The sequence below is a fragment of the Alternaria alternata genome (assembly GCF_001642055.1).
Source record: "Alternaria alternata strain SRC1lrK2f unplaced genomic scaffold CC77scaffold_22, whole genome shotgun sequence".
NCBI classification, from domain to species: domain Eukaryota; kingdom Fungi; phylum Ascomycota; class Dothideomycetes; order Pleosporales; family Pleosporaceae; genus Alternaria; species Alternaria alternata.
The window spans coordinates 50,972-67,123 of NW_017306211.1; the positions used below are offsets into that span (position 1 = coordinate 50,972).

Here is a 16,152-nt window from a genome sequence, read left to right on the forward strand (position 1 = left end):
CAACGACATAAACCACTATTGACCTCTGTGCACTCGACCATCTTGTCTGATCACGAGTACCTCTTTACTGGAGCGAAGAAGACAGCGCCCCGATCGTCTCACAGAGCAGTTTGTTGATTCTCTCCGCACTCTCTGGCGTTATGATGTGTTCGTTACCCCTAACCACAATCCTAAGCCCGTCTTCAAGCGGGTAGGACACCACAGTAAGGATGCAAGGCACCGAATCGGGATTCTGAAACCAATGGAGTCTAGAGCTGGTGCCTTCAAAGTCGAATTCGGGATGTTCATTCAGGTTCTGGTGCTGGAACACGGAGTCGTACTCTGTATCGGCCGGCCAGTCTGTAGAGGTGCGGACTATTTCATCGAACCCCATCGAATCTGCTTCGCCGAGTGCGATGTACTGTTCTTGAATTGAACGTATTAGTTCAGTCGAAGTTGTCTTTGCATGCAACTGTGCGCGAACTGGGATGATGTTTAGACACGGGCCGACAATCTTGGAGATGGTCGGGATATTAGCATTGCGGCCAGCGACCATGTATCCATAGACGACATCTTCTTCTCCAGTGATTTGTGAGAGAACCTTTGCCCAGGCGGCGCTGACGAGCGAAGCCAGAGTAAGACCAGTCGGGACATGAGGCATGTCGATGATGTTTTCTGTCTGAACCTCAACTGGAGTCATGCCATGTCGAATGCTTGGACCGAGCAACGGGGTGGCTTTGGTCATTCGCGAACCGTGCAGGACATTACGCCAGTGCAGGGCTGAGACTGAGTTTTTGCCCCGAGTATAAGCCAGATAGGTGGAGTGGTTGTGCGCAGGCTCCACAGACTTTCCGGAGTAGATGGCAAAAAGTGCTTTCACGAACGACGGGAAACAAACACCGTCATACTGAGCGTGCGTGATGCGAATTGCCAGAAGGTGTTCATTGGAGTTGCCTCGTATCAGCATGAAGGCAGTAGCCAACTCCAGGGGATCCGTGGTCCGACTGTCCTCCAAGCAGACAGTGTCAGCTGCTTCTTCAAGACACATATCCAGATGAAACTCCGTAAAAGGTACGTGTGGTTTACGAAGGACAGTTTGCCAAAGTACCCCGTCGACGTAAACAAACTTTGTTCGGAGAATGGAGAAGTGTTGGACGAGAGTGGGGATGCTGCTTCGGAGACGGGAGGCGTCAACGCGGGTCCCCAAATTGAGGAAGAAGTAATTGAACGCCAGGGGTTGGATGTTGACACCCCGAGAGATGAAAAGATTCTGCATCCATGTGGTTGGAAGGATGTCGATGATGTCGTTTCCATTCACATTGGACGTATTCTCAGGGATGGCGTGAAGAAGATAGTCTCTTTGGGTTGTCGAGAGAAGGGAGAACGGCAGAACTGACTTCTGTTCACCTTCATGTTGAGAAAACTGAGCCACAGTCGCCAGGTTGACGAGCTTAGGGTGCTGGAAGATGTTTGCGATAGTAAGGTGAATCTCCTCTTCGCGCGCTGCAGCGACTATCTTCATTGCAGCAATCGAGTCCCCGCCCAGTTGGAAGAAGCTATCTTCTAGCCCGATACGACTAGCTCCGATTCCAAGTACCCGCGATAGTATGCGCTGTACTTTGAGCTCTGCAGTGCTTAGTTCCCGTTGCAGACCTTCCTGGCTGACTTCTGTCTGCGTTCTTGTTCTTTGTATGAGAGCTTTCCGATCTACTTTACCATTCTGGTTGATCGGAAGTTGATTCAACACTTGGATAGATTGCGGAATCATGTATGAAGGTAGCTGAACTTTCACAAGTTCATCCAGTTGCTGTTGGACTTCCTTGACCAGTTGCTGTCGCATTGGCTTGTTGCTCAAGGTCTGTCGTCGACGGTCGGCATGATCGGTTGGGAATGAAAACATCAACCCTGCCCTGTCACTCCCACCATTGATTTGACGAGGGTAAAATATAGCATCCAGACCGCCATGCTGTGAGTATTGTCTGTTCCAACTGATCTGCACTTGAGAGCCTGCTGCTTTAGCCATCTCGTCAAGGTCAGCGGCAGAGAGGCTTGGTATCCCCTTAGCTTGTCGATTTATGTGAGCAGTCCAATCCGTATGGACTGGCTTTCTGGCCTTACCGTCGCCCAGTGCGCCCAGCAGGCAGTTTCCAAAGAGCGTCTTGCTGTGGGATATGTTGCTCACGGCCAGAGGATGTGTGCTTGAAACATCCTTGACGCGCTGCTGGAGAGAGTCATGGTCCAGCCCCTGTTCCTGGAAGTCAATCCATTCATTGTCAGGGATAGTTCGGAGTCCTCCAGACGGTGGCTCCCAGGATTGAGAGTAAACGACTGCCGTGTAGCGGTAGGAGCTAAGCTCGTTTGTCGCTCTCATTCTCTTGGGCTGAATCTCCACATGCTGGACCAGATCAGGGAGACGATGTGTCAGTGAAGTAAAGAAGCCAGGATCGACCAACAGCTCTTGTTCGATCTGTTCCATATCCTCGACCAGACGTCGTAGGTCCTCTTGACTAGCTCTTTCGCCAGCCATGAAGAGCGCTCTGGCTGCATAGAATTCCCGGCGCAGGGCATAAGAACGAATGTCCCCAAAGAATAACGTTTTAACCCCATCAACCTTGAGCAAGTCTCGAATCACGTTGAAAAGATATCCTTGGCTGGGAAAGTACTGAACCACAGAGTTCAGAACAACCAAGTCGGCCTGGAGCGGCTGGTCTACTTTGCTGATGTCGGCTGCTGTAGCCTTATACATCTCCACTCTGTTGGCAAGCGAGGGGATTGACCTGGCTGTTCCCGTAACAAAGTCGACTGCCTTCCTTGACGGCTCGAATCCAGTATAGTGTTTCAAACTATCCCCGAGGTTGAACAGGATCATGCCAGATCCTGATCCGATCTCAAGAACGTTTTCCAATTGCCCGCCAACCTTGTCGTGGATCGAACCGATGGTCTCTTCCAACCACTCCTTCATTTCAGTCTTGTCGATGTCGGTGCCATCGTACATTGACGTCCATCCGATGAAATCTTGGCCCACTGTCTCAGACTGAATACCGATGATTGGAGCATATGTCTCGGTATCGAAGCGGTGTTCCCACGCGTTCACATGCTGTATACAGTTGTCATCGCTGTTCTGCGTGCTAATCATCTCGAAGTCTTCTTTGAGTGTGATGTAGCCAAAAAGCCGCTGGTTCTTGTCTTTTCGTTGTTCTGCTACAACAACTGCGTCGCGCACCAACTCATGCCCACGAAGGACAGTCTCAATCTCTCCTAGCTCGACACGGTTGCCCCGGATCTTTACTTGCCCATCGATGCGACCAAAGAATTCCATTTCTCCATCTCGAGGCCGCTGGCGGACATAGTCCCCAGTGCGATAAGCTCGCATTGTTTGGTGTCCGATTGTGACAGTCACAAAACGATCAACATCGCGCCTAGGATCGGTATATCCTCTGGCAACACCATCTCCAGTAACAACGAGCTCTCCGACAACTCCAAGTGGCACAAGGTTCTGTTCTGAATCCATCACGTATGCCGCTGAGTTACTGATAGCTCGTCCAATTGGCACACCATTGACACAATTCTCATCCTCGGGGAGAATGTACAGTGTACTCATGACCGAGTTCTCAGTTGGACCATATGCATTGGCAACGACTTTGTTTCTCACGAGATCTCGTGCCCTGAAGACGTCGTCTACATCAGCTCTGTCTCCTGCTACAAGTAGGGTATTCAAGTTGCCTATTGTATGTGGGGATTCGGCCAGGATGTAGTTCAGCAGAGCAGGTGTGATGAAAGCGATACGAATCTGGGATTCTGTGAACGCGCGTAACAAAGCATCCTGGTCTAGCACGGTTGTCGCATCGATACAAACGAGGGTACCTCCGTTGAGAAGACATGTGTAGATCTCCCAGGAAGACCCATCGAAAGCAAGATTTGCCATATGAGCCATCGCTCCGGAAGACTTGAAGTGCTCCATCTGATCATGTTGTGCCAAACGCACTATGCCGCGATGTTCGACCATAACTCCTTTGGGTTGACCAGTAGAGCCAGACGTAAAGAGAATGTAAGCCAGACTAGAGGCAGTTGGTCTGAGAGTAGGATCCAGTTCGCTCCTTGTAAACTCAAAATCTTCATCTGCGGCTAAGATATCGGGAATGTGGGCGAATTCAACATCTTTGGGTCCAGTACCTGGCAGTGAGATGTTTGGGCCGATCAAGACCAATTTGTTGCCTTCAATGGTCGAGAAGATGGACTCCATCCGTTTTTCAGGCGCCTTATGATCGAATGGTAGATAGGCCAAGCCGGCTTTGAGGATCCCAATGAAAGCAACGATTGCTTGACAACAACGATGTGCCAGAACACCAACTGCTGTTTCAGGGGCAAATGACTTCGTGGCTAGGAACTTTGCTAGCTTTTCTGATTGTGAATCTAGCTGTGCGTAAGTCAAGTCTGTTGATGTGTCCTTTACAGCCACCCTTGAAGGTTGCATAGCGGCTTGCTGGCGAAAGACGTCCACGATGCTGGAATTCCGGGGATAGGCTGTTTGATGCATGCGGAGGAGCCCCATTTGGTCGAGCTGAGTGTGAGCCTCAACGGTCATGAGTGGCACTACGGCGATCTGTGTCTCTGGCTTGTCGAGACAGTTGTCGAGGATGCTGGTGAAGACAGATGCTAGCGAATGTATAGTCTCCGGGACAAACAGCTCCTCCGAGAAATATATATAGCCTTGGAAATCATTCTTTTCCTGGAAGAAATGGAACTCGAGATCGAATCGTGAGGTCGCTAGGCCTTCTATGGCTTCTGTCTCGACGCCCTCAAAATCGAGCTTCCCTATATCTTGCTGTGAGTGAACAGCGAAGGCGACCTGCGCGAGAGGGTTGCGTGAAGAGTCCCTGTCCCCTTGCAATGCAGAAACAATACTTTCAAAAGGTACGTCCTGGTTGGCAAGGGAGTCTACTACTGTCTTGTAGGCATGCTGCAATAGCTCTTCGAAGGTTTCATCCTGGATCTTCATTCGGATGCACTGAATATTGACGAAAAACCCAATCAGATCTCCGAGCTCTGGGCGACTTCTGTTCGCATTAGGGACTGCGATAGTTGCATCATCTTGGTTGGTCAAACGATAGTGTGTGGCTCTGAATACGGCAAGGAGGACGACAAATGGAGTCATTCCACGTTGCCTAGCAAATCTTTGCAGCCTGTTATAGAGCTGATGGCTGATGTTGAGTCTCTGCGTTCCTGCTTTACCAGACAGAGTCGTTGGTCGTGGTTTATCGTAGAGGAATTCTGCGGGCCGACTTCCGTCTAATTGGTTGATCCAGTAGTCCAGCTGCCGTCGATGTTCTTGAGCTTGCTCTGGTAGTCGCTGCCAGACAGAAAAGTCTCTGTATTGAATGGGTAAAGGCGGCAAGCAGAAGATGGGATCTTCGTTGCGGATGGCAGAAGCATATAGAGCGCTTAATTCTTTCTTCAGAACATCAACTGACCAGCCATCTGAGACGATGTGATGCATGACGATCGATAGAACATGAGAAACATCGTTGATACGATAGATTGATATCCTCCAGCCAGGCTCGTACCGAAGATTGAATGGTGTTTTCTGATCCCGTTCAAGTGCTTCGAGCAGAATCTTGTCATCGTTTGAACCAACGTCGATGACATTGAGTTCTCTTCCTCCACAGAAAGGATGAACTTCCTGTAGGCTTTCGCCATTGTTGGTGGAGAATGTTGTCCTTAGTGTTTCATGACGATGCTCTATTGCCTGTAATGCAGCCTTAAGTGCAGGGAGTTGGAGTGGACCTTTGATGCGTACTGCAAGGTGCATGAGATACCAATCTAGTCCTGGGTGCAGTTGTTCTAGGAACCAGAGTCGACCTTGCGCAAACGATTGAAGGACGGGTCGCCGATGATCAATTTTGGTGATTGCACTGTGACTTGAAATGGGAGGGTCGACCAATCGGTTGGCTAGCTGACCCAGTCGCTGCACCTGGAAAACGTCCTGAACAGAAAACACTAGGTCGACATTACGCGCCTCGCTCACAAGCTTCATAGCCGAAATTGAGTCGCCCCCTAGTTGGAAGAAGCTATCGTTCAGTCCGATAGAGGTAGCATCGATATTCAGCACTTGAGCCCATAGCTTCTGCAGCGCCATCTCATGCTTTGTTTCCGGTTTCCGATTGGAGCTCTCGTTTTCCTGTCTTCGTAAACGTGCTAGTTGATCGGTCGAGAAAGAGCCTCCGATCTCGCGTAGTCGCCTTCGATTTATTTTACCAGAGGTTGATATCGGGAATTCAGTGAGTCCAAAGTAAACCTCAGGCACCATATTTCCGGGTAGTCGCTGAGATAGCTCGTTGTCTACTCGGGCTGGGTGTACGACGTATACTCCAGAGTCCCCATCGGACAGCTTGCCATCGAGCAGCTCGGGATTTGCCTTCAGGAATGCTGCAACCATCGGCTTTCCTCCTGTCGGCGAGATGAGTTCAACTGCTATTTCCTTGATATCTGGAATATGTTGGTAGAGACAGTGCTCAATCTCAGCAAGCTCAATGCGTTGGCCCCGCACTTTGACCTGACCATCTTTGCGGCCTACATAGACCAGATCACCATCTGCAGTGTGGTAGACCAGATCGCCTGTCTTGTACAATCTACCTCGCCGCCCACTGTAGCCTTCACAGCCTTGAAGCAGCCAAAGAGGATCATGGATAAAAGCTGTCTCTGTCTTCTTCGCATCGTCCAGGTAGCCGCGGGCTAGGTTTGGTCCCTCAACCAGCAGCTCTCCAATTGCGCCTAGCGGTGCTAGTCTATTGTGATCATTAGGATTAGCCACCCAGCTAACTGACGCAATCGGCTTCCCAATGGGTTCCGGATCGAGACCCTTCATATCAGGACTTGCGACACAGGAGACGCAACATTCAGTGGGCCCGTAGGCGTTGATCAGTCGTACGCGGCCGCTCCAAATATCGCAGTCTGAAGCGTTGACCTTCTCGCCGCCAAGAACCAATGTTTTCAACGATACTATCTTCTGTGGGTCTAAAATCCTCGCCACGGCTGGTGTTAACAGCGCCCAGGTCACCTTCATCGCATTGATTGTGTTGACGAGATCGTCGCGGCGCTGCGTCTCAGAAGGGATGCATATACATGCGCCATGTAGGAGAGCTGTGATGATCTCTAAGATGCAGGCATCAAAGGTGTAGGCAGCGAATTGAAGAACCCGTGTATCCTCCGTGATACCTAACGCTGGTCCTTGACATGAGCAACTCGTGGAAACGGCCTTATGTTCCATTTGAACACCCTTAGGTACTCCAGTGCTACCAGAGGTAAAGATGACATACGCTGTATTGCCTGGCTGCACTGCTGTCCCAGTGCTGTAAGGCTTTGTCGTCAACTGGTCAATAAAGTGCCCGGTAATTTCCACGACAGTGGGGATATGTTCAGACCAGAGATTGGCGTACTGAGATGATGTGAGCATCATGTTGGCCTTAGTTTGCGTGAAGATCTCTCGATGTCGAGATACCGGATGGCTCGGGTCTAAGGGCGCAAAGGCACCCCCTGCTTTTAGCACAGCCAGCATGGCTACGACCATCCACATTGACTTTTCGAAACATAATGGCACTATGGTTTCTGGTTTGACACCGATGTCGACCAAATAGGTCGCTAGCCGCGATGATCGTTCGTCAAGCTCTTTATACGTCATCACACCATCCCAAGCACAGATTGCATCCGCTTCAGGCTGTGATTTCGCGTTGTCCGAGTAAAGATCGTGGACACAGCGATTGATAGCTGGTGGTAGCCTCTGGTTCCACATCCAGAGCTGCTGTTCATCATTTTGCGTAAGCATTCCAATATCCATGACTCTTGTTCTTGAATCTCCTCGCGCTAGCTGCTGCATGACGAAGCTTAGCTGGCCTAGTATTCTCTCAACTTGCCACTGTTCGACCAAACGCGCATCAAAACTGGCCGTGATTTTGACACCCTCTTTAGCCAGCTTGCACTGCACCATCAACCCATACGTCGTGAAGTCCTGCAGACCCGAGCCGAATTCCCACGTCCCAAACATATCGTCTGATTGGAAGGCGTCCTCTGCAGGCTGTACTATCAGCAGCGTCTGAAAATTGCACGCATGCTCGGTGTCTGGCCCAAGCTTGGCGATTCGTTGTAGGCCCGTTTGCTCGAAGGGAATCATCTCAGTTGCCTGTTTCTGTACTGTTTCAAGAAATTCTAGTATAGTCGAGTCTCTCTGCAACCGTATGCGAACAGGCACTGTTGCAATAACAGGACCCACCAAGGACTCGATGCCAGCCACTGGTGCGTTTCGACCAGTAACTGTCGCCCCAAACACAACGTCGTCTGAGCTGGTGTAGCCGCTAGCAACGATTGCCCATGCAGCACGAACAAGTGTCGAGATAGTAGTATTCGAGGTTCTCTTGGGAAGTGGTGGGCAACAATACTCCGCTGTTGCATCCGCAACTGGCTGCTGCACCCCAGACACTAGTGGTGGAAAGACATTCGCGTCGCAGTCGCTCAGTGTGGTTCGCCAGTATTCTGCGAGAGCGTCTTCGTCCATCTGACGGAGATACTTGATGAAACTGTTGAAACCAAGCTGCTTTCCCGGTTCCGTGCCATTGTATGCTGTTTGCACAGCACTCAAGATATGATTGAGCGCCCAACCATCGTATATGGCGTGGTGAATTGTCCATACGAACCACTTCTTTTCTCTGCGAGTGTCCCGAACAAGACCGTAGCGTGCAAGCGGCTTGCCAAGTTGCATAGATGACAGCTTGTCTCGAGCTAGATAAGTAGCGAGGTCGTCTGCATCTGCCCACTTTATCTTTTCCGCTATGACAGCCTGCAAAAGGCCAAGGGTCTCATGTATGACAATTCTTGTTCGCAGGATTTGGAAAGACTGAACCGTCTTCTCCCATGCAATCTTAAAGGCTGTCTCATCTACTTCCTCCCGCAACTCCAGCACGGTCTGCATGATGTAATCCCCCGGCCGCTTCACAGTCAGCGACATCAAGCCTTCCTGAAGCGGCGAGCATGGGTAGATATCCTCGACGATACCCCTATCGATGGCGCACTTGACTGCCACCTCGTGGTGTGTCTGCGTTGCATCAACCCCGTCGTCCAGGAGAGAAAATGGGACGATGTTGTCATTGGGAACGTAAACATGCTCTTGCGCTACGGCAGCCAACTGGATAAGTTTGGGATATTGGAAGATTTTTGCCACGGTGAGTCGGATGTCTTCGTCTCGAGCTAAAGCAACCAGCTTCATCGCCGCGATTGAGTCTCCACCTAGCTGAAAGAAGCTATCATCTAGACCAATGCGGTCCGAATCGATGCGAAGTACGCGCGCGATTAACTGCTGGATCTTTGATTCTGCCCTAGTGAGCTCTCTTTGGAACTCCTGGCCTTTTGCAACCTGGATCTCGGTTCGCTGTGTGAGGGCATCCCGGTCTATCTTGCCGTTCTGGTTGGTTGGCATGGTTTCGAGGAATGTAACTGTCTGGGGAACCATATAGGCAGGCAGCTGAGCTTCAAGCATCTCCTGGAGTTGTCCTTGGATTCTCTGTAGGGTTTGTTGCCGTAACGGCATGCTACTCAGAGTGTGTAGGGGTCGCTCTGCGTGGTCGGTGGGAAATTGAAACATCACCCTGTTCTCTCCCCCACGCGGTGGGTATCGATGGAATATAGCGTCAATACCACCGCACTGTGAGTGCTGCCTGCTCCAACTAACTTCAACGCGGCAGTTGGCTTCCCTCGCCAACTCATATAGGTCAGTAGCAGACATGGATGAAGAGCACTGTGCCCGCTGACACACGGATGAGTACCAGTCTTGAGGATCAGACAACTCTGCCACTGCGTTGTCTATCGATTCGATCAGACACCGACTCACGATCGTCTTACTATATGGAATGTTGCTCACGGCCATGGTGGATGGGCTGGAATTGCTTTGCAACTGTGCCAAGAGAGATTGGCGATCTAGCTTGTGCTCCCTGAAGTCGATCCATTCATCGTGCCCCACGTGTCGAATCTTCTGCTCTTGCTTTCGCCCATCTCGCGGCTTAACATGGATAACCGCGGCGTAACGATAGCAACTTAGCTCATTTGTTGCCTTCATCTTCTTTGGCAAAATCTCGACATGCTCTACTTGGTCTGGCAGGCGCTCAGGCAGAGCAGTGAAAAAGGCTGGATCTACCAGGAGCTCCTTTTCGACCAGCTCCATGTCAGTTATCATACGACTGACTTCAGCCCTGTCCGCACTGTCGCCAGCCATGAACATGGCTCGAGTTGCAAGAAATTCTCGGTGTAGCGCATAAGACCGCACATCGCCAAAGAAGATGGTAGAGACGCTCTCTAGTCCCAGTAGTTGTTGTGTGGTTTTGAAAAGGTACTCAAGGCTTGGGAAGTACTGAATGACTGAGTTGATGACGACAAGACTTGCATCGATAGGCTCTAGTCGATCGATCTCTGTCGCTGTGGCCTTGTAGACTCTGACCTTGTCTGCCAACGTGGGTACTGATCTGACTGTGTCTTTGACGAATTCCACAGCTCTTGAAGATGGATCCAACCCGACATAGCTTTCTAAACCATCTCCCAGGTTGAAAAGAACCATACCGGTACCTGTGCCTACCTCGAGGACCTTGCCAGGTGGATGACCGTTGAGCATCGTATCGATCGTGTCGTCTAGCCACTCGTTCATCTCCACTTTGTCGATCGCGCTGCCATCGTACATAGATGTCCATCCGATGAAGTCTCGCCCGATGGCCTCAGGAAGCACTTTGGAGATTGGCGTATAGACTTTGGAATCAAACTGGTTTTCCCATACATCGACATGCTCCGATTCGTCGATACCACTTGGTTTTTCCTCAACCAATTCGTAACCCTCGTAGACTGTGACAAAAGCGGCTAGTCGAGCAGCCTCATCTGCATTTTGCTGCTGCTGCACCACAGCTACAGCCTCTCTTACAGACCCGTGGCTACGGAGAACGTGCTCAATCTCACCCAACTCGATGCGATGTCCCCGAATTTTGACCTGTCCGTCCATGCGGCCGAAATATTCTAGCTGGCCGTCTGCAGGACGATATCGCACGTAGTCACCGGTACGGTAAGCCTTCACGACCTCGCCCCCAATTTGTATCGTTATGAAGCGGTCTATGTTGCGCTCAAGGTCGGTGTATCCACGTGCCAGGCCGTCACCCGTGACTACAAGCTCCCCAACGACCCCTAGCGGAACAAGCTGCTGCTTCAAATCCATGACATAGGCGCCAGAGTTGCTAAGTGCACGGCCAATGGGCACGCCGTTCGGGTACTGCCCTTCCCTTGAAAGCACAAAAGTTGAGCTAAACGTTGTGTTTTCGGTTGGCCCATAGCCGTTGATGATCTTGCCTGTGCGAAGTGTTCTCATAGAAAGGATGTCGTTTGATTGAAGTGCTTCACCCCCAACGCAAAGCATATCGAGACCAGCGAACAGTGCAGGCGATTGCTGAACGTAAGTCCTGAAGAGAGATGGTGTCATGAAGGCTGTGCTGACATGCTCTTGACGAAAAGTTCGTAGCACAGCCTCTGGATCCAACACTGTCAGTCTGTCGATGCATACTAGCGTCCCGCCCTGCAGTAGAGAAGCATATATCTCCCACGTAGAGACATCAAAGGCCAGATTCGTCATGTGCGCCATGACTGGCGAAGCCGGCAAATGCTGCACAAAGTTATTGTCCCTCACTAGGCGCACGATACCACGGTGTTCAATCATGGCTCCCTTCGGTTGACCGGTTGACCCTGACGTAAACATAACATAGGCAAGGCTATTGGCTGTGGGCTTGACAATATCCCGAGAGGCGGACCCTTCGTGAGTTTGCTCGTCTAACGCTTCTGTGATGCGTACGAATCTAATGTCACTAATTTCCACGTAAGGAGGCTGTACGTCTTCGCCTAAAAGCACAAATTTGGGGCCTGAGAGTGAGCCAAGAATTGTACTCATCCGTTTGGCCGGAACCCTGACATCGAACGGTAAATATGCTAGACCCGCCTTCAGAATAGCCAAAAATGCGACGATAGTCTGACAGCTGCGCCCTGCTAATACGCTGACCAGTGTCTCCGGAGCGAGCGATTGTTTGGCTAACCACTGAGCAAGAATGTCAGATTCCTTGTCCAGCTGAGTATAAGTCATGGTTACTGATGCGTCCTTCACAGCAATCCTGGACGGACAGAGGGAAGTTTGTTGGCGAAACAGATCGACTACACTCGACTCTCGTGGATAATCCGTCTTTTCAACCTGGATCAGACCCATGCTATTGAGCTTCGATAATTCGACGTCGCATAACAATGACAAGGACGCAATCGCAGCTTTCGGCTCTTGGAGGCACCCCTCGAGAACGATTTGGAAGATCGACAGCATGTTGTCGATCGCCTCTGGAGAATAAATGTCGGTGGAATAGACAACTTCACCCTTCAGGCTGTCTTCTTGCTGGAAAAAGTGGAATTCAAGATCAAATCTTGACTTCGGTGCATTATCCAGGCTCTCTGTTTCCAGGCCCTCAAGTTTCAGTTGTCCCAAGTTGCGCTGGGAATGCATAGCAAAGACAAGCTGTACAAGGGGATGACGAGACAAGTCTCTGCTGTTCTTGAGCTTGGACACAATGTTCTCAAACGGGACGTCTGCGTTAGCAAGTGAAGCAATTGTTGCTTCATAGACTTGCTGAACCAGTTCTTCAAACGATTCGTCCGCGTCAATCGTAGTCCGAAGGCACTGTAGGTTGACAAAGAAACCGATCATATCTTTCAGCTCCCATCGATCCCGATTGGCGTTCACAGTGCCAATGGTGGCATCGTTCTGGCCAGTGAGGCGGAAGTGTGTAGCTCTGAAAGCCGCAAATAGCACCATGAACTTTGTGACTCCTTTCGCTTTGCAGAACTGCAGCAGCTGAATGTATAGCGGGCCGTCGATTTGGATCGTCTGCTTGGAAGCTTCCCCAGATAAAGCAGCTGGTCGAGCTTTGTCGCAAAGCAGCTCAGCGGGTCTGCTGGTATTAAGCAGATTGAACCAATAATTGAGCTGATTCCGGTGTTTGTCGATCTGGGATTGTTGCCTCTGCCACACAGAGAAGTCTCGATACTGAATAGGCAGAGGTTGGACTTGAACAAGAGGGTCGTGGCCTCGTATTGAGGCTGAATAGAACGCGCCCAACTCGCGCGTAAATACATCAGTAGACCAGCCATCAGAAATAATGTGGTGCATGATGACAGACAGAACGTGTTCTTCGCTGCCGATGCGATAGATTGACACTCGCAAACCGGCCTCCTTGCGCAGGTCAAAGGGAGTTATCTGGTCCCGATGCAGTATTTCTTCGAGGCTTTTGATGTCTATGTCGATGATACTCAGCTCCTTAGCATGGTATGGATGAACCAGCTGCATGCTTGTATCTCCAATGGTTTCAAAAGTCGTCCGGAGGGTCTCATGGCGGCTCTCAATTGCATTCAGCGCAGATTGGAGCGCTGTCAGCTCCAACGGGCCTCTCATACGCACAACAACCGGCATGAGGTACCAGGTAAGACCAGGGTGAAGTTCTTCTAAGAACCACATCCGACCTTGTGCGAATGATTGTGCAACATACCCGTCATGGCCAACAGGTGGAATGGTGGTATTAGACACATCGACTGAAGGGATCGCTGCAGAGGTCAACTTATCTAGCGTGGGGTTCTGGAAGACGACTGCCACAGTGATGTATATTCCTGATCTGCGCGCTTCACCCACCAGCTTCATAGCTGCTATCGAATCGCCGCCTAGATCGAAGAAGCTATCATCCATACCAATTGAACTGGCGTCAATGCTTAGGACCTGTGCCCAGAGATGATGCAAGATCTGCTCTTTCTCAGTCTCTGGTTGTCGCTTTGGGTCATCGCTATACGTTCGAAGCTGGGCCAATTGTTGTGCAGAAAAGGAGGCGCCAATCTTGCGCAGCTTCTGCCGGTCCACTTTAGCGGATGTTGTCAATGGAAGCTCCGCTACGGCAAAGTACACCTCAGGCACCATGTCCTTTGGCAGACACTGAACCAGCAACTCATCCAGATAGGTTGGGAAGATGACTCGCACTTCCAAGTCACCGTTAGAAGTCTGTTGGACGAGTGCATGGCGTGGCTCTTCGCTTAGCTGCACGAATGCTGCCACCATCGCTTTTGCTTGGTCACCTGATGGGAGGATGACTTCAGCCGCAACTTGTTTGATGCCTGACATGCATTGGTTGAGATGATGTTCAATCTCGCCCAACTCAATTCTTTGACCCCTCACCTTGGTTTGGCTGTCCTTACGACCCGCGTAAACCAGATTACCGTCTGCATCATAGTAGACTAGATCACCAGTCTTGTATAGTCTTCCCTGTCGTCGAGTGGATTCATCGTTGCGGTTGCCTTGCCTCAGCCAGAGAGGGCCATCAACGAAAACAGCCTCAGTTTTCGAAATGTCGTTGAGGTACCCGCGTGCCAGGATTGGTCCCTCTATCAGAAGTTCGCCAATTGTGCCAAATGGCACTAGCTTGTTGTGGTCTTCCGGGTCGGTAACCCAACTAAAAGAAGCCATTGACGTGCCTATCCTTCCCGATCGGAAATCTCGGTCGGTATTGGAATACGAAGTGCACCAAATGCTACACTCCGTCGGGCCGTAAACGTTCACCTTCACGATATCGTCACCCCATCTCTTCCAGTCGGCCTCATCCACTCGTTCTCCTCCAAGGACGAGCACTCTCAGAGAAGGGACCGTGCTGGGATCTAGTAGACGAGCAACAGTCGGCGTGAGTTGAGCCCAGTTGATGTTATTGTTGTTGATTACTTCGGATAAGGCGTTACGTCGATCGTCTTCCGAAGGGACACAGACACAGCCGCCGAATATCAAAGTCGTAAAAATCTCAGCGATACAAATATCGAACGTATAAGCTGCGAACTGGAGTGCTCGGCTATCAGATCCAAGTTTCATTTCCATTCCATGGGCAAGGCAGCTTGTTGCGATTGCTCTATGCTCCAAGACAACGCCTTTCGGAACACCAGTACTACCAGATGTGAACATAACATAGACAGCATCTATTGGCTTGACTTTGGACCGGATCTTGGTTTCCCATGGCAATTGATCAACAAAGGTTTTGTCGATTGCCAGAAACTGCAGACCCGAATTTGGCCAGGGAGCGGCGTGCTGTACGGAAGTAAGGACCAACTTCGCATTGGTCTGCTTGAATATCTCTTCGTGGCGGGCTCTTGGATGCATTGGGTCTAGTGGCACGAACGCGGCACCAGCCTTGAGAACAGCTAACATAGCTACGATCGCCCATATCGACTTCTCAAAGCACAGTGGTACCATCACCTCGGTTCCAATGCCTTGAGTGACAAGATAGCTTGCCAATCGTGTTGAATGCTGATTCAATTGCTCGTAGGTCATGTTGCCGTCCCATGCGTGAATGGCGCATGCGTTCGGTCGAGCTATAGCTTGCTCTTCGTATAGGCTGTGAACGCAGCGATTGACCGCTCGCAAAGGTCCGCGGTTTCTCTCCCATATCTTCTCGACATCGAGTTTGTTGACGTCAAACAGTAGCGATCCCGGCATGTCGACTCTTGTTGAATGAAGTTTCCGTGTAACAGAATTCAGATGGGAAGATGATGAGTCAGCTGATCTCAGTGTATGAAAAGCTGTAATTTGAGATTCAGGACTATTTTTCGAGCATATTTATGTCAGAAGATAAGCTCACAGGCGTCGCTTCACAGATCGAGACTAGTAGATTTGTACAATCTAGATACAACACCAAGGTATCTACCTGACGAAACTCACTGCCTCCTCCATCGTCCACTTGGCTACAATGGTCTAAGTCTGCCGCTAAGATTCCACCTCTTAATCTAGATGCTTGGGATACATGAAGTACCCTTACTATTCGGACCATCTCGTGTCAGCGAGTGTTACGCGTTCCACCGAGAAAGTAGCCTATGGCCCTATAGATCAAGTCGGACATCGCACGTACTTTTTCTTACAACATGATACGCTTGCATTGTGGATACGCGGAGGTTTGAGTGATTAGGGAACGATATGTCGACATGCTTATAGCTCCCTTTCTAAGTTTGGCAAAACGTAGCGACTCCTCGGCATTCGAAGTTTCGACTTGTTCATCGATATCCTCGCCATATGGATTTCATGATGGTTGCCCGAAAGAAGCT

The 16,152-nt window shown here is 50.5% G+C and overlaps 1 protein-coding gene across 1 annotated transcript; it reads right to left on the reverse strand.

Annotated features, from left to right (window-relative positions):
* Positions 1-64: 64 nt before the first annotated feature.
* Positions 65-15,550, reverse strand: CC77DRAFT_1065195 (nonribosomal peptide synthetase 3; the record flags this gene model as incomplete). Its single annotated transcript, XM_018528793.1, has 2 exons — positions 65-6,764; positions 6,804-15,550. The coding sequence occupies 2 exons, from the start codon at positions 15,548-15,550 to the stop codon at positions 65-67; spliced, it is 15,447 nt and encodes a 5,148-aa protein (XP_018381585.1).
* Positions 15,551-16,152: the final 602 nt, after the last annotated feature.